This window comes from Falco cherrug, chromosome 14, assembly GCF_023634085.1.
Source record: "Falco cherrug isolate bFalChe1 chromosome 14, bFalChe1.pri, whole genome shotgun sequence".
In the NCBI taxonomy this organism is placed as follows: domain Eukaryota; kingdom Metazoa; phylum Chordata; class Aves; order Falconiformes; family Falconidae; genus Falco; species Falco cherrug.
In genome coordinates this window covers 1,398,529-1,415,576 of record NC_073710.1, presented here as the reverse complement: position 1 = coordinate 1,415,576, position 17,048 = coordinate 1,398,529, and the positions used below count along the sequence as shown (strand labels likewise).

Sequence of the window (17,048 nt, the reverse complement as noted above, 5' to 3'; positions counted from 1 at the left end):
AAAAGAGTCCGTGCCACGCTGGGGTCCGACTTTATTGGTGCCGGGGAAGGGCCGGGCGCGGCCCGTCCTCGCTCCCGCGCCGCCGGCTCCCTCCTCACCGGCGCTGGTTCAGCCCCGCCAGGTTCTTGATCTGCGGAGCAGAGGGAGAAGGGGGTTAGGGGCCGGGGCACCCGGGCACCCGCGCCCCCCGGGCTCCTGGCCGCAGCGGGTCCCGGCGCTGTTCCGGGAGAGCCCCGTGTGCCGCGGGGCCGAGCGGCACCGTTGGCGGCCAGCGGACAGGGGTGGATGCCAAAGGCGTGGAGCAGGGTGGCCCTAGCCTGCCCCAGGCATCCCTCCCACCTGAACCTGCTCTCTGGGCTCGCAGGTGTCAGCTTGGTTTGACTTCTGCAGCCACGCAGACGCTGACAGTGAATTTAAGCTTTCGAGGCATTCAGCTCGCTCGTCCATTTTGCAAAGGCCTGGCAAGCTCAGCACACCTGTACCACAGCCCGCTCCATACGCCTATACAGCACCCCGGGGTGCAAGAGGTTCCCATGGGTAATCCCCAACAGTGTAATGAGATGATTTTGCCCTAAAACCAGCTGGCTGCCAGGCACACACACCCCAGTAGCAGCCCAGTTCCTCCCATTGATCTGAGCAGCAGATCTGCTGCAGGGACAGACTCAGCATCTGGCAACGGGAGGGGTACAATCTGCAGGAGAGCAAGGTGCCGATGTCCAAGAGCACAGAGTTTCCTCTAGTGGAGCATCCTTTTGGCATATATGCAGGTGTGAAAGCTGAGAGAGGCTGAGAAACGCTAGAGATAAGAAACCATTCAACCACAGGGGAAAGGAGGTGGGAGAAATTCTTGAGAACTGCTTTGTACAGTAAAAATTATTTCTAAGTTATGCTCCAGCCTGTTTGTCTTGTACGGGGACAAGGAAACTATTTCTGATAACAAGGAAATCATTTTGCTGGGAAATGCAATGGGAGTTGTCCAAAAATAGAATCACAGGAGGCCCTGAAGCCCTTCAAAAATAATTCCTGGGTACACAAAGGTTTGTTTTTATCCCAGAGGAAGTGCACCTCCCTCTGCATGGACACAAAGCAGTCCAGGATGCTACCAAGAAGCAAATGAATTATTGGAAGGCCGCTACTGTGGCTCAGGGACAGGTGCCACCTCCCAAGCATCCATGGGGGCATGGACCTTCTGTGAAGGTCTCCAGCGCAGAGGCTGCCAGAGGAAAAGATCCTGTGACAAGCGATGGAGAATAGTTGTGTTTATTCTGATCGCCTGTCTCTCATCCCTAAAGCTTACCCTGCAGCTTCAGACTTAATTTTTTATGATCTATTACAAGTTCTTTCACCACAAAACAGTGAACTAACTCCAAACTACCCAGAAAAATCATCTGTACATGTAGTTAAGTTATGAAAGACAATTCTTTTTCATGCTGCTCTCTAGATTTGGGGAGAAAAACATGCTGGCATTCAGCATGGAAGGGAACAAAACCAATTCTGCCCTTGCAGCACTGCTGGTTTCAGCATTACTTACAGTAACTGCAGCTCCCATCAGGCCCTGGACAAGTGCTTCTCCAGTTGACTGTACCTAGGAGACACAAGAACATTGACCTTTTGCTTTCTTCTGCAGTTACACTTGTGGCCACCCAAACACAGAGATGTAATGCCCAACAAATGTATTTGCTACAGAAGGGTGCTGACAGAAGCCAAGCACTGCAGACAAATGATAGCCAGAGATAAGAAACATGGAAGAGTTTTCCTGGGAATATACATCTCCTAACCATTGGGCCATCTGACAAAGTGAGCATCTACACATCATTTTTACTAGAAAATACATGTTTACTGCTGTTGAGCTGACAGCATTTATGCAATCACCTGCCAGTACAAGGTGGTCTCTCAGCAGATGTGTGGTCTGCATGACTGAAAAGCCAGGCCTGCCTGCACATGTATTTGGGGAGAAGAGGGACACTGCACGCATAACCTTGCCCGTAATGTTACCTGATGAGCTGCATTGCCCATGTTCATGGCATCAGCTACTCTGTTTTCCAGGAAGCGCCAAGTCTCCTCGAAGTCAGGGGATGAATCCTGCATCATCACCAGTTCAGTGGTGTTGTAGATGCCAGTGAGCACAGCCCGACGAGTGTACCAGTTAAACTGCAAGGGCATGAAATGAGAGGGAGAGAGAAAGGTGTGACCTGAATGCAGACCAAGAATGCAGCTCACGAAAGCAGACCAGAGAACGGCAAAGGAAAATAGCATACCGACTGCACATTCCTTCCCCACTTAAACTGTGTAACTCGTCTCTGTGATGCAGTGGGCCACCAGCCAACACTGACATCTGACAGCACAGCTGCTCCTGTGGTAGCAGACAGACGTCACAAGTATGGTGTCTAAAACTGCTGAACAAAATCCTCACCCCCTGCTTCTGGCTGCAAGCAGGCACCTGCAGCAGGCAGCAAGGAATTCTTCCTTGCCCAGCTAGCCTGTGTGCACTGCACAAGAGCTCATCTTTGCTTTACAGACTGCTAGCAGGCACTGCAAAACTCCAATTCCAGATCTGATTAAATGAGAAACAGCTACATCTAACACTGAACTTGAGCTTCAGTTGGCACCAGATGCAAGTATAAAGAAAGAGAACAGAGGATAGAACTGTGCAAGGCATCACACACAGATACAGAGATATACCTTTCCCAGAGCCTATCACTGAAATACCAGTACTGCTTGCTGAATCACTAAATGCATCAGTGCATTGCTGGCAGCAATGCTGTAGGATGCGTTACAACAATAGGTTACACAATGCAAAGATGCACAAATAACTCAAACTCTTCAGTTTTTCCAGTTGCACTTGAACCACTGGCAGACAAAACATACAAACGTTTTTAAAAACAAGTCTTCAATTTCATTTGCTGGTATTATCTAGAAAAAATTCTGGTTGTTCCATTCATGATTACAAAGCAAAAGAGAAATGAAAATACAGGCCTAGATTTTGAAACCAACAGTTGGATAGAAAGCTCTACTGTCTGCACCATGACCTGCAAGCTTTGATGAGGGAAGAAACATGAGGGATGTTGCCACTTGCAGCTGCATCTCTCAGGTGCCCAAGACCAAACTCTTTCTCTTGATTCCCCTCCTGCTCTGAAAAAGCCACCTGAAGGGGTCTCTGAGGCCTAGGCATACTCTGCCTAGCTGCTGGGGTTGTGAAAAGGGCTACACTGCGAGTGACATTAAACCCCTTTACTGTGAAAGAGGGAGTGGGCTCAGAATCACAGCTTCCCAAGAAAACTCGTAACCCATTGGAAGGCACAAACAAAAGACAAACTTTAGAACCTCTCCTAATTCCTGTGTTGGTGAGGAGACATTAGGAACTGCTCAGTGCAGACACAGACTCTGACACGTCGATTTGACTTTCTTAACTCATAAGGGACTTGCAGTTCCTGATGCAATCACAGTCTTTCAGTTCTCTTCGGGTTTATTCCTTTAATTTTTCTGTCATCTTGTTTATTTTTCACTGCAGTAGCTTCTCTTTTATATACAGATAAAAGAAGCTTATTAAAGTAGTTTGTTAAAATGGTCCATTTAGCTCTTCCCATCTCTCCCTACACCTACATGAATTAAAGTAATTTATTAATTGCTTTAATTAAGGTTGTAATTTTGTTTTATTACCTGCCAGAAAGATGAAAGCTTTAATAAGCTACTGGTATTTTTAGGTCGGTTCTTTAAAGGTTTTCAAGTCTAATCTGTAAATGCTACTGCTGGGGAAGAGACAGCTGCTTTGACAGAGACAATGAACACCGGATCAACTTCTTAGTCTCAAAATCTCAACACTTTTCTCTGTCTTCCAAAAAAAAAAAAAAAAAAAAAAAAAGAGCGCTTAAAAGAGCCTAGGAAAATAGGTCCTTTTAATTTGCACTCATCCCATTGGCATTAATTTGCACTTAGTCCCATTGGCTCCTAAGTCCCTTTGGAAATTAGACTATAGTTTATAAAGACCCTTGGGTGCTTCTGAAATTATCTTCCTCATTCAACAAATGGGTCGTTTCAAGAGAGGCATGGCCCGACGCCTACTTCAACCCATCATTTTGCTCAAGTACAGAGGGGTGGAACCAGCCAGTCTGCAAAGCACAAAGACTTACGTCTGTGGACTGGTCTCCAGCATACTGCCATATATCATCAATCATGCTGGTGAGGAGGTTGAGGCTGGAAGGGATGTTATGTGGGAGCAACAAGATGCTCAGAGCCTGCAAAGGCAACACACAGATAAATGGGAGAGTTGAGGAGAGAAGGACATAGTATTACAGCAGCCCAGCAATGCTCTGCCCTATTATCTTTTCCCTGTTGCTGCTGACTTGCCTCCAACTCCTAGTGACAAGTCCTCCCAACTCTTTTCAGCTAGCACCACTCTTTCCAAGCAGCAGGATTTGTGGGGAACAGAGTGTGGCAGCCAAGCTCAGGCCTTGAGCTTGGCTGAGCCCAAAGCTCAGCTCAAACGCCACTGTGTTGTCTCTAACAAGCTGTCTCTCCAGGCATGGAAACAGCACAGGCTGAGCTGACTCACACTTGTGCTGTGCCCCTGTGGGCAGGGAGTCAAATCTCTCCTTTCTCTGAATTTGACTTTGAACTCAAAGTAGCTACGAAGGGCAGAACAGACGGCCATAATGGCCCTACTCGGATCCTGCAGCCTTTCAACATAATAACACAATGCCAGGAGAGTCACAAACCACCCACATCCTTTGCAAGACAAGTTATGCTAATTTAGAACAAAAACATGAATCCCATCTCTCTCTGCAAGGAGCGCTGGACTCAGCTGCCCAGAGGCCAGCAATGACTCTGTACAACAGAGGCTGACTGCGCAGCAATCTTTGCAGCCCAAGGTTGGGAACCCTTTGCTTCTTACTGTGGCCATGATTCAATTCCCTTCCTACCCTGGCAAGAATGGCTTGAGACTTAAATCTGAATTTTGAAGCATGGAGCTCTCTCTGTTCCCAGCTCTATCCTCAGGTTGTCGAAGGTTTGTCATTCGCCCACTGGGCAGGAGGTTTCCTGCAACAAAGCAGTAGTTGTGCATTTCCAGGTATCAGATGCAGCCAGAACAAGGCTGCAAGGAGACTGACTTGCAGTGACACTGCAAATAGGACTGAGGAGAGACACAGGTTATTCTCTGGGGATCCCACATGGGTGGAGTGAACAATGGGGAGGTTTGCCTTTCCAGAAATGCACAAAATAGTTGTTCTAAGGACATCTTTAACTGTCCCCTTCCAAGGTTGCTCTCCTCTTGAAGGCTACAAATCACTTGAAAAAGCAAGGGTTTCATTTACAACTTTGAACTACTCTGGTGGAGAGACTATGTTAAAGACCACAGGGTGTTTAAAATACACACACACACAAAAAAGAGACAATCTTCCTATTCATTTCATACCTGGGGCCATTTGTCAATATATGGAATCAGCATCCTCAGTCTGGCTTCCACAGCATCTCTCAGGAATTGATCTGTAGACTTCTTTCTGGGTAAACCCAAATATGAGGAACGTCCAAGTTAAACTCATTTCAGAACTTGAAAGATCAATCTCTTGCCTGCCTTGGCAACAGATATGCAAAGTATTATGTATCCTTCATGCCTCTGGTCCAAGTCTATCTGGGAAGGTGGTTTCATTTAGATAAATTACATTTTTTATTTGAAGTATCTGTGTCCCAGGTGGCCTCTCTGCCTATGCAGTCCCGAAAGTCTGCCAAGGAAGATGTCTTTTCATACCCAATACTCACTCTGCTTCACCCAACTGCACTTGTTTTTGTTCCTGCTCCAGCAGCTCTGTCAGCTTGGTGTTGCACTGAGATACAAAGTGCAGGATCAGTTCACCTCCATCACTGTGAAACATCCCTGCAGCAGCGGCAGAGAGACCCAGGGTCTGTAGGGAAGAAGGGAAAAGCACAGACCAGGTCATACGCTGCTAAGCAGGATCCAGCTAGGAAAAATCTTGTAATTGTTTCTTGAATGAAGTTATATGAATTTAAACAAAGCAATGCTGTGTTAAAAAGCGCTTCCTGTGCATGTTTTCCTCTCTTTAGGATCACTACTCTACATCGTGCCTTAGTTTAACTCTGTCAGGGTTATCCTGCAGTAGCCATGATGCATTCCTGCCCGGTACTATTTGCTGACTAGTGTGCATCACCCAAGAGTATGTGGGGGAAGCATGCAGGCCTGGCTGTCTTTGGACTTCAGCTCCATCCAGTTTTCAACTGGTTTGTTGCTTCTCTCCCCACATACCTTGGCTCCCTCTGCAATGGCTTCTGCAGTCCAGCCATGTTCAGGCACAAACTCCAGCGCTGCTGTGAGGATTCGGTGCTGCAGCTGCTCCTCGCTCTCATAGTCCTCAGACTCCTGGCCGCCCTGGCCAGTGTAACTATGAGAAGGTATTGTTACAGTGAGGGGAACATCACCATCAACCATCAGCAACCTGGACTCTGCCACCGCTGCTTGTAGGCACGCTTTGAGTTCTGCTTAGTATAAATCTCCTCCTGCTGTAAAATCCTTCCCTTTCCAGAAAAAGGATTCTTAATGAACCTTTGCCATGAGAGGAGAAGAGAAAAATAAGGGAGAGCTCAATCTAGGTGCCTACCTGGAGGCCAATCAGGCTTAGATTCCCCCTCTTTTACAAAAAAGCTAAACTATAAGCTTTTCCAACAGGGACTTTATAGCTATAGGCATAAGGACAACATATTGTCCATGCTTTGTGTAGATTTACACAAAAATCCAGAAGCCAAGGCTTGAGCTTTGCAGACCAGAGAGGTTCCTTCTTGAAAGCAAGTTGCATCCTAACTCCACAGCGGACAGTGGAATTTGCTCTGTGACAGCAAACCAACTCTCCGGCTGCTGCAGTCTGAGGCTCCATTAACTCTGGATCACATTGTCTCCAAGTTTCAGGTGTGAGTTTCAGGAAAGCAAAGCCTTCCGATCCCAGTGTTGGTAGGACAGCACTAGAAATAGCTAGTGAGTTACCTGGGGCGAGGGCCCTGAGGTTCCTGTTCAGGCCGGTGATCGGTTGGATGTGAATTGAACTGCTGCTGAGAGGAAGATGCCAATGGCTCCTTCTGCTCATCAGAGACTCTCTTCAGCACAGCCGAGGCCTGGAGAGCACGCTGTGGTGGGTAGAGCTGGCACCTGACCACTGAAAGAGAAACCAAGAGAGTCAGATGTCTCCTTCCGACAACAGGAAGCTCAGAAAATTAAGGTGAAGACGACAGTTGTAAGAGCTGAAAAGGCACAGGAATTTGTAGAGACAGACTTTTTTTACATTTCCGACAAGCACCCCTCTCAGCTGAGCTCACATTTACTTGATGAAAATAAAGTGAAAATGTTTTGTGAGGAAAAGAACCATGCAGATGGCAAATATTGCAAATAGAAAGGAGCTTCCCAATCTCGTACTGGAAACCAGGCACACAAACATGCACTGACTCCCCTGCAGCACGTCCCCTCTCTTCAGTCCCTGATGAGGGAGAAGAGTTAAGACGAAGGCACCGACCCCTGAGCTCGGGGCAAGAGGTGAGCGATAGTCTGGAGAGCAAGCAGTCCTAACAGCTACAACACGCTGATCACGAGGTGTGTTTCTCAAATGACCCAAAGGCAACACAGCTTTCAATTACGGCTACTTTGTGAGAATTTCAAACTCATCCGCAGTGAGGTTTGGTGGGGTTTTTTTAATAAGCTTGGGTTGCGTGGCCCACACTTTAAAAAAGCCCGCCACCAAGCAGCCCCTGCCGAACCCAGCCCCTCCCTGGGTCCCCCCCACGCTGCGTGGGGCAGTCTCAGGGCCGGGGAGGTGTGAGGGGCTGGCCGGGCACCGGGCCCGCAGAAGGGGTCTCCTTCACCCAGGCGCCCCAAAGAGACCCTCAGGGCCAGGCTGCGCCCCTCCAGCCCCGCAGCCTGCCCGGGGCCCGCAGCCCCCGGCGCCCGAGCGGGCCTCAACCCGGCGCCACGGCCTGGGCCCAGGCGCGGAGCGGCCCCACGGCCCCGTGTCACCCCCTAGCGGCGGCCCGCCGCTGCCCTTCACCTCACCTTCCCCCGCCCCGCCAGGCCCCGCCCGCCGCGCGCGGGCACGGGCACGGGCACGGGCACGGGCACAGGCACGGACACGAGCACGCCCCCCAGCCGCGCCCCCCGCCTCTCACCCGCGCGGCCCCGCCACAGCCGCCAGCCCGCCCGCCGCAGGCCGCCCGCCGCCGCCGCCGCCATCTTGGAAGCGGGCAGAGGCCGATGACGCCACGAGGGCGGGACGCAGCGGTGACGGCGTCAGAGGGAGACGAGGCAAGCTGCGGCGCGGCGGTAGGGGGGCGCGGGGCCGGGCCGGGGGCGCCGGGGGCTCCGGGCCGGGTCGGGCGCGGGGGGCGCCTCCCGTGTTGGCCGTAACTCCCCTTTTTCCCCTTAAAAAAGGCTCTGCCGAGGCCTGGCCTGAGGCGGCCGCGGGGGGCGGGCCGGAGCGGGGAGCAGTCCCCTCAGATAGCGCTTCGCGCGTCTCGTTCCTAGCCCCTCCGCACCGCGCCCGGCTCGGCCGTCCCGAGGGCTGCTCCCTGCTGGGGGTGGGGGTGTCTAAGGCGTTCCCCTGCCCGCACCGCCGTGCCCGGCAGCCGGGGGTCGCGCTGGGCCGCGGGGGAGGCGCGGGCTGCTCGGGAGGCCCGGGCTCGAGGTCGTGATGTGCTTGTACGCGGCAGCTTTTTAATCTGTTGAAGCTGGAAAGCCCCGGTGTTGTCTATAGCCCCTTCTTTGCCCTGTTTTGGGCAGTCGCCTTCCTCGAGGACTGTTAAATGTGTGTGAAATTCAGACAGGGCTGGCCCAGCCCCAGCCCTTGGGCCTCCCCCCGGCGGGGCACCCGCCCGCGGTGGCTGAGCAAGCCCGGCCCTTGTGGCCTACAGCTGGAGACACTTCAAAGGAAGACGGCTGGTAAACAAAGCCTTTCATTTTCAATATATTCCACCTACCGCCGGAAAACGTAAGAGGGGGGGGGAAAAAATACCCTCCCAGTCGTTCCATCAGGAACGTGACTGCATGCTTTGATGGTAACTTAACTCCTACCCTTTACACTGACTGAAGGCAGATGTAATGTGTCCTTGAGGGCTACGGTAGCTTTCCACTTTTTTTACATTGCATCTGAAGGGGTCGATGTAGGCTGGTGTTGCTGTGATGTAGTTTGGGCTCTGATCTTGAGCCTGCTGTTCCAAGAGGAAGGTGTGACTTTGGATTTATTTTTTTCCGCATTAGCCTAGCAGCTTATTTATCTTTTGAGCTTTCTACCTGGGGAAGGTGACTTTTTAATGGGATTAATAATGTGTGTTTGGTAGTGTTGTTATCTGTTGCAGTTGCTTAGCTTGTGTTGCATATGCATGCAAGGCCAGCTGTGAGGTACTATAACCTACAGCATACATCCATGATCTTTCATGCTGTACCTGGTTGGCACTGTGGGCTGCGTTAGCAGGAATTCTTGCCAGAGTAGCTCAGACAAGGTGCAGGGTTGTCCAATTCTGAACTTGTTTGCAGTTTCCAGGAGAGAGGTGTCCATGGCCCATAGAGCCAGCGGAACAGTGGGTCAAAATCCACTCCATGCCTGACTGCAGGCAACTGAGTTAAATTAGGTACAGCATATCCATAAGCTGTGCTTTCGTGATGACGTGGTGGCAATAAGGCGTTACCCAGGATACCTGATGTAATGATTTCTGCTAAAGACCTTGCTTATAACAGGCTCTCCCGAAGCAAGTCTGTGGTTTGCAGCTAACTGAAGATACACTGGGCAACTAGCGTGCTTACTGGTGCTCTCTGTTGTCTGTGGTTGTATTAAACTAGAAAGAAAATAGGTTTGCATTGGGTGAGTAGAGTGAAAGAGGCTAGGTAGTTTCAGTAGCCAGTACTGCTATGAGTACAGGTGATGGTATGATACTATTGTGACACTTCTGTAGTGCAGATTTTCTTCAAAGTCTGTCAGGAATACAAGCTTTTATAAAACGTTAGTGCAGATGGGTTTCTCAAAACTGACTTCACTGTGCGTTCTGTTCCCCTCCTCGCTCTGTGTAATGGCTCGCCCAGCGCCACCAATGGTTAAGAGTTGAAAGATCCTCTCTGGAATGCTGGGAATGCCGAAGGTTACTTTTTTTTTCTTCTCATGTACTGTGGAAGCAAACTGCGATAGGTTGTGTCCTGAATAGGAGAGACAGGGCCGTGTTTAATGTTAAATAGTTGTCAGTAGTCTGGAAATCTACAAATCCTGTGTATGTGTCTATGCAAGTCTTTAAAAAAGAGACCAGGCAAGTTTTTTTGTTGGTTGGTTTTTAGGTTCTTTTTAAGCATGGCTTGCAGTCTCTCCCTGCAAAGCTAGGTGCTGAACTGAAGAGAAATTGAATTTTCCCTTAAGTGTAGCTATTTCTTAATGCCATGTTAATGCTTAACTTGTGGGAACTCTGTGGTGTCTGTCTCCAGAAAATAATCCCCATTTATTAAAACAAGTTGATGCTTTGCGATTCACAGTCCACAGAGGTTCATGCAGTGCTCGGTTCTTGCCCTTCTTCTTTGTGTCCCCCTGACCCATTTCTCTGTCTGCTGCTCTCAGGTTTGCTGCTGCTGTGGAAATGGGGGAGTATGGGGTCATGCCAGGCCAGCGCGTGGCCATCATCTGGGACAGCTCCTCACCAGTTGAAGCCCTGAAGGATTTGGTGGATAAAATTCAGACGCTGGTGGGAGCTGATAGTCGTGTCTCTGTGGAAAACATTAACCAGCTGTCTCAGTGTAAGAATGAGCTTAATTTTTCACTGTTTCATTTAAAGGGAAGAGGATGCTTCTGCTGTGTGAGCTGACATCTTCCCTCGTTTGTAAGTCGGCATTCAGAACAATAGCACCTACTGCTAGCTCTTGCCACGGGCAGTACAGCAGAGAATGTGATATACCCTGGTCATGCTTCCTATGGCTCGTGTCTCCAGTCAGTTCTTGCAGTTGTATGCAAGCATGAGAGATGAAGAGGGAGGTGGAACTGATGTAATGGGCAAAGCTGTTTATGTACATTTGTAAAAATTGTACCATCATCTTCTTTCTTTCTTTTCAGCGGCTCACAAGGAGTCCAGTTTTGACATGATTCTCTCTGGTGTGGTACCAGGCAGTACAGCACAGCACAGTGCGGAGGTACTGGCAGAAATAGCTCGGATACTTAAGCCAGGGGGGCGCGTCCTCCTGAAAGAACCTGTGGTTACAGAATCAGGTGAGAGAATCTGCATCAGCCTTACTTTCATGGCAACATAGCAACTCACAACTCTTGTGAGGATTAGGCCAAAGCGGAAAGGACAGGAACCCTGAATGATGCTCAGAGATTTTCATTCTCCTGACACACTAACCTGAATAGCAAGGTTTTCATCCTTTGTTTAAGCTGGCAGCCGTCAGATGTTTGCAGTCACTCTCTGTCTGTCAGAAATGCTGGATAGATAGTCTTGTTCTTAAACTACATTGTAAAGCTCAGTGGACACTGGTCTTCTCCTAGGGTGTGTAATGTTAAATGGTTGCAGATGTGTGTTTCTGAGGAGCTTCTAAAGTGATTTTAAAAATGGGCAACAAATGCTGAAAGAGCTTGCCCCAGAAGCCAGCAGAGAAATAGTTATCCAGAAAGGGTAGAAGTGTTTGGACTAAGTTTTAAGAGTAAAGCCAGAGCACCTGCCATGGGACAGCTGGAGGAGCACACAAGGAGGTGAACAGAAGATTGTTTTTCTGTCTTATACTTGACCTGCATTCAAGCCTTGCTGGCATAGGGTGGAAGTGGGAAATAATATGCCACCTGATAAGAAAAGAAGCATCTATGCTGACAGTGTTTCTATTGGCACACTCTACAGTGCTGAAAATAGTAGTGCAAGTGGCAGAAGAAACACCTTCTTCAGGCTGGGGAGGATTTGCCAACGTTTCAAAGCTGGCAGTGGCTTTGTGTTGCAAGTGGTACGTTAGGGGCAGTGGAGGAACACCTCTGGGACAGAACAGAGAGCATTGAAGTCTGGAGTAGATGACATTTCTTTTTTCCAAAGTCAATCTGACAGGCTGGAATTTGGTGGACTTGGAATGAAGTGCAAGTGGGACTCATGAGAGAGGGTGAATGGATTCTGTTCAGCACAGTCCTGTGCCCAAGTGAATAAGCCTGTGATGAGTTTTTGATTGAACAGTGATTGTAATAGCTTTTGCCTATGAGAACAAGGCTCTTGAATGTTATGTTTCTGAATGTATTGTTCATTTAGGAGTCCGTGTTTTGAAAACTTCACGAGTTGTTCACTTTAATATGTAAAAATGTTTGGCGGGGGGTTTGTTGTTCGGGTTTTGGGGTGGGTTTTTTTCCCTGATTTTGATGGGTTGAGGAATGTTTTGTTGTAATATAGAACAGATCTGGAGGTAGAACGGCTTTGTGACCCTAGACTCTTGTTATAGTGAACAAGCTGCTTATGCATTTTCTGGTCTATTCCTGTTGTCAACTAGAAAGGGCCCAATTTTAAAGCAGAGGTTTGGCTTGAGTACTTCCTTCTGAAACTCTTGCGCTTCCATGTTTTTCAGTGACCTCTATTCTTGTTCTTCCCTTCTCCTACTTCCTGGTTTTGTGTCTTCCAGGAAACAACAGCAGAATTAAGACAGCAACCAAATTCCTCACAGCTCTGACTCTCTCTGGGTTGGTGGAAGTGAAGGAGGTACGTATGTACTGACCACTTCCAGAAACTCCCTCATGCAGTTACCTTGAAATGTAGATGGTGATTCTGGTGATTGCTGGGTGACAAGGTGTTTAGCTACCCTAGTTAACTGTAAATGTGCATGGATACTGCCTGCCACAAACTTTCGTTACTGCAAGGGCAGTGTTTTTCTTCAGGATTGAAAATACTAATTGTCTGTGTTCACTGGAATGCTGGGCTGGGTGCTGAAATAAGAGGTTCTGTGTGAGGTTAACCTAAAATCTTGTGTTGCAGCTGCAAAAGGAAGTGTTGACCCCGGAGGAGGCCCAGTCTGTCCGAGAGCATTTGGATTACCAAGGCAATGACCTTCTCATCGTTCAGATAGAAGGCAGGAAGCCTAATTTCGAAGTGGGATCCTCGAGTCAGCTCAGACTTTCCTTTGCCAAAAAACTTGGTCCTTCAGGTAAGGAGTGGTGCGTGCTAGATGTCTGGATTGCCTGCCTCTCAGGTGACAAGCATCCCTTGGAATAGGGAGACAGTTCTGGGGTGGGGAGTGCCACAGTAAAAACCTGTGAACTGGGGCTTTCCACAGTTGTTTGAACTCTTATTTGATGGGAGTGGATGGGGCAAAGGCTGTAGTAATTACTATTTCTTCCTTTGTTTTGGCTCCAGGAAAACCCTCTGTGGACCCAGCCACTGCCAAGCTCTGGACACTATCTGCCAATGATATGAATGATGAAGAAATGGTATCTGGCTTTGTTTGTGAGGCTTTGCAGTTGTTCCTTCTCTCCTTTCCTATTCTAAATCGTTTCAGTCGTGCTTCTTGGGAAGCTTTACAACTTAAGAGGTAGAAAAGCATTCGTAGGGCAAAATATCTCATCTAGTAGGTGAGGTCTGGAGAGCCCAGAGGTGTAGTGAGGGCAGAGAGGAGGTATAAGGTAAGAGGGCACAGCTGTGGCACTTTAATGCTAGTGCTACAGAGGGCATCATGTCTTTGAACATAACACAGCAACATCATTCTCTACTGACAGATCAGTTTCCTGCATGTTATCTTCCATGGTATGTTTTCAGGATCTTTTGGACTCTGATGAGCTGTTGGATTCAGAAGATTTGAAAAAGCCAGATCCATCATCCCTCAGAGCTCCATCCTGTAAAGAAATGGGCAAAAAGAAAGCCTGCAAGAACTGGTCAGTACTGCAATTAGCATAATGGTGAACCTTTCAACTGTAATATTAAACCCTAAGAGTTGGATGGATTTTAAAAAGATGGAAGGCAATTTGATGTTACAGAGCATAATTCTCTTGGTTCATGGCCTTTCTTATCTTTAACTACTTGAATATAAATCCAAATACTATGAGAATTAACTAGCCACGACAAAACTACAAATTACCACACTGATATGATCAAAAGGTGACTACACAGTTTATGCAGCCTTGACTAAAACCTTGTTTTCTCAGATTTCAAGGAGAAATAGCACACATAGCAAGTGCTGTAGAGTCCACTTCCCACTCAGTTTAAACTTGAGTGTGTTTCAACACTTGTTACACAAACCATGGTGTTGAAGAGCAAGGTGAAGAGCATGAGTGACCCAGAGTGAGCTGTGTTACGTTGACAGAGTGAGGGCTGTTGCATGTGAGTAGGGCAGGAACAAGTAAGTGTTGGTGACTTACAGCCTTTAAGCAGAAAGGTGCAAGTGACTTTGTTTTCCTACAGCACATGTGGCCTGGCTGAAGAACTGGAACAGGAGAAGAAGAGCGCACAGCCCAAATCTGCCTGTGGAAATGTAAATGGTCATTTTTGTTTCTGTGCTGTGGTTTGCAGTGCATGATCTCTGTCTAAAAACTGTGTTCTCGAAGTGACTGCTTCCTGAGCTGGCTCGCTGCTTCCGAACACGGCTTGTGCAGAGCTTCAGCCTGGTGCCCTGTGCCCACGTGCTCCATACCAGTGTGCACTGTCTGTTCCAGCGCAAGTGCTGCCCCTGTAGAAGTCAGAGTGAACGGCGAACCTTTACTTCCCTGCTCGTGTGCTAACCAGCTATCTGTTCAGGGCAGATTACCTTAAGGGAGTCCAGGGGACCCCGCAGCGGTTGGGGGGCTGCCTCAGCCCAGCATGCGGTCATGTCTGGGCGTACTGGCTGGGATGGAAACCACCTCTTCCATGTGAGCACAGGGCTCCTGCACAGCCCTGTTAACCATGCTGACCAGGCATGTTGAGAAAGGAAGCGGTTTCTGTGCTGATATGTGCTGGGGAGCTTGTCATCTCTTAAGCTGGAAAAACCCTGTGATGCGGGGAGAGAAGTGAAGGTTGCCCCTTATTACAGAAGGTGCTTCTGTTTCTCTTGCCAGTGCTATCTGGGGGATGCGTTCCGCTGTGCCAGCTGCCCTTACCTGGGGATGCCCGCCTTCAAGCCTGGCGAGAAGATTCTCCTGAAAGGGAACCAGCTGCATGATGCCTAACAAAGATCTCTGGATGTCCTGCGAAGGACTCCTCTGCTTTTCCATCAGTGTGAGGTTCTTCCTGCAGTCTTCCTCATCCTCTCAAATTCATGCTCTCCGGCCAATACTCCTGTGGGGAGGGACACTGTGGGCACTGACACTGCTGTGAGCTCATCACTTGTAATCAGCCTTGAGCTACCTGATAATCTTTGGTAACAGGTGGTGGTCTTGTATGTATCAGACTTCATGTTATGCCTTGTTTTAGCTGGCTTGACTTGATACTGCTGGGACGCTGGCTGTCACAGCACGTCACACCAGCAGAGGGAAGTAGAATCAAGTGTCAAGTTGACCTTGTGTGCCTGTGACAGGACCCATACTTCCCCGTGCCCGTTTCTCTAATTTGCCCTAATGAGCTGGCAGCTCCGGCTGAGCTCTGAGGGTGACGCTGGGCTCCTGCTCTCTTTGAAATTTGAACCTGCAGTTCCTTACCACATGATAGGTGGCTTGGCGACTCCTGTTGAAAGTCAGGAGTAGTGGGTACACTTAGCAGTATGTACTCTTAGCAGCATATGTGAACTCCTTGGTAAAGTCTGGCAGGCATGATGAATCTCCACGTGTTTTGGGAGCCTGCCCGCGATATCCCCTGCCCCCACCTATTTCTATCAAAATGACAAAAGATTCAGTCCCGCTAAGAAAACCCCTGCCCTTAAGGCAGGGAGCAGATTAAGCAAGATCTGTCTTGTCCTCCCCCACATTTCTGTCCGACATTAACTGATAACACAAGGGCAATCTGAGACTGGTTGCCATGTGAGTCTTGTCTAATAAGTAAGAACATAGCAATAATGTAATTTCTAAATGATCTGTGATCACTGTCTGCTCCTGCTCCACAAGACTGACTACTCTTTATTTATTTGCATAATTACTGCTAGTGAAGCAGGTGCGGGATGAGAGAGCTGTTCATGTTCTGTGCCAGGCTTGCTTCTCACCCAGGGAGGGAGAGCAGGAAAACCCAAAGCCAGTGTCTCAGAGGGGATTGCTTTGTTTGGAGCTCTTGCTCTGCAGGATGTGACTGCTTGTTGTTGTGCTACCTGAGTTACACACTGAACTTGGAGAGGATGAAAGCGCTGTTCTTGAAATAAAAGTGACCAATAGTAAAGTGTTTAAGACTGGTATTAGTGGTGTTAGAAGTGTGTCTCTCCTCTTACTCAGCCTCGCAGTGACTTATGGAACTATTTAAATGTTGGGTTGTATCTTGGAGTTCTGCATAAATTGTGCTGTTGAAAACATGGCTTGAATACGTGATGCCCATTGGCAAGTACCGAATCAAGCTGCCTAGATAAACTTTTTTTTACTCAGTCTAGATTTCAGAAAGAGAATTTCCCCTGGTTAAGTAAGCAGAAGGCAGCCTGCAGGGGGAGAAGGAAAGGAGTCCTTGAGATGTGCAAAGCACCCTGTGTGGATCAAGGGGCAGGTGCTGCCATGTGAGCTGCTTAATACTCTCTGCTTACCTGGGAGCCAGAGGGGAATACAAGGGACTGCTGGCAACAGAGACCTCCGAGAGCTTGTATGTAGAGGGGTAGCTGCCCTCCAGTGAGAGCACAGCTTTAGACCCCTTCCTTGCCCCCCTCCCGAGTCCCTGCCCCTCATCAGCAAGAACAACTCCCAAGGAGATGCAAATCTTAGGGTAAACCTCCTGTCCAACAGACCTGTTGGCTCTCCTGTCTTGTGATCTAAAGGAATGGGTAAAAACCTCTGCACACCTGTGACCTTTTGGGGTTTAATTGCCTTTTTTCAGCCTCACTGGTAGCGAAAGATCAGATCTCTGCACATCTCCGTGTGAAAGCTCCCGTGGGGTGTGCGGGGCTGACCTGTGCGCTTGCATCTCTAACGGGGGTGCTGAGAGCAGAAAGGACAAGCAATCACACCGCTCCGCACACAGAGCAAGCCATG

The 17,048-nt window shown here is 48.8% G+C and overlaps 2 protein-coding genes across 4 annotated transcripts; one reads left to right on the top strand and one right to left on the bottom strand.

Annotated features, from left to right (window-relative positions):
• Positions 1-14: 14 nt before the first annotated feature.
• On the bottom strand, positions 15-8,250 carry COQ9 (coenzyme Q9). Its single transcript, XM_055726509.1, has 9 exons — positions 8,161-8,250; positions 6,992-7,160; positions 6,260-6,395; positions 5,758-5,900; positions 5,414-5,498; positions 4,131-4,235; positions 1,996-2,151; positions 1,532-1,585; positions 15-130 (listed from the first exon to the last, which is right to left on the bottom strand). Exons 1-9 carry the CDS (start codon positions 8,222-8,224, stop codon positions 95-97), a joined length of 948 nt encoding a protein of 315 aa, XP_055582484.1. The 5' UTR covers positions 8,225-8,250; the 3' UTR covers positions 15-94.
• Positions 8,166-16,270, top strand: CIAPIN1 (cytokine induced apoptosis inhibitor 1). 3 transcript variants are annotated; one of them, XM_055726510.1, is made up of 9 exons: positions 8,166-8,296; positions 10,587-10,762; positions 11,076-11,228; positions 12,608-12,684; positions 12,958-13,126; positions 13,336-13,409; positions 13,735-13,850; positions 14,377-14,446; positions 15,009-16,270. In XM_055726510.1, exons 2-9 carry the CDS (start codon positions 10,606-10,608, stop codon positions 15,117-15,119), a joined length of 927 nt encoding a protein of 308 aa, XP_055582485.1. In that variant the 5' UTR covers positions 8,166-8,296; positions 10,587-10,605; the 3' UTR covers positions 15,120-16,270. The 3 variants fall into 3 exon arrangements, with proteins under 3 accessions (XP_055582485.1, XP_055582486.1, XP_005446862.1); XM_055726511.1 differs by having other exon boundaries at positions 8,242-8,314; XM_005446805.4 differs by lacking the exon at positions 8,166-8,296 and adding an exon at positions 9,087-10,122.
• Positions 16,271-17,048: the final 778 nt, after the last annotated feature.

Coding starts and splice junctions, on each gene's coding strand:
- CIAPIN1 (XM_055726510.1), top strand. CDS start 10,606: ATGGGGGAGTATGGGGTCATGCCAGGCCAGCGCGTGGCCATCATCTGG. Junction 12,685..12,957: donor GGTTGGTGGAAGTGAAGGAG/GTACGTATGTAC, acceptor CTTGTGTTGCAG/CTGCAAAAGGAAGTGTTGAC. Junction 13,127..13,335: donor CAAAAAACTTGGTCCTTCAG/GTAAGGAGTGGT, acceptor TTTTGGCTCCAG/GAAAACCCTCTGTGGACCCA.
- COQ9 (XM_055726509.1), bottom strand. CDS start 8,224: ATGGCGGCGGCGGCGGCGGGCGGCCTGCGGCGGGCGGGCTGGCGGCTG. Junction 6,396..6,991: donor CCTCAGGGCCCTCGCCCCAG/GTAACTCACTAG, acceptor ACCTTCTCATAG/TTACACTGGCCAGGGCGGCC. Junction 4,236..5,413: donor ATATTGACAAATGGCCCCAG/GTATGAAATGAA, acceptor TTGCCTTTGCAG/GCTCTGAGCATCTTGTTGCT.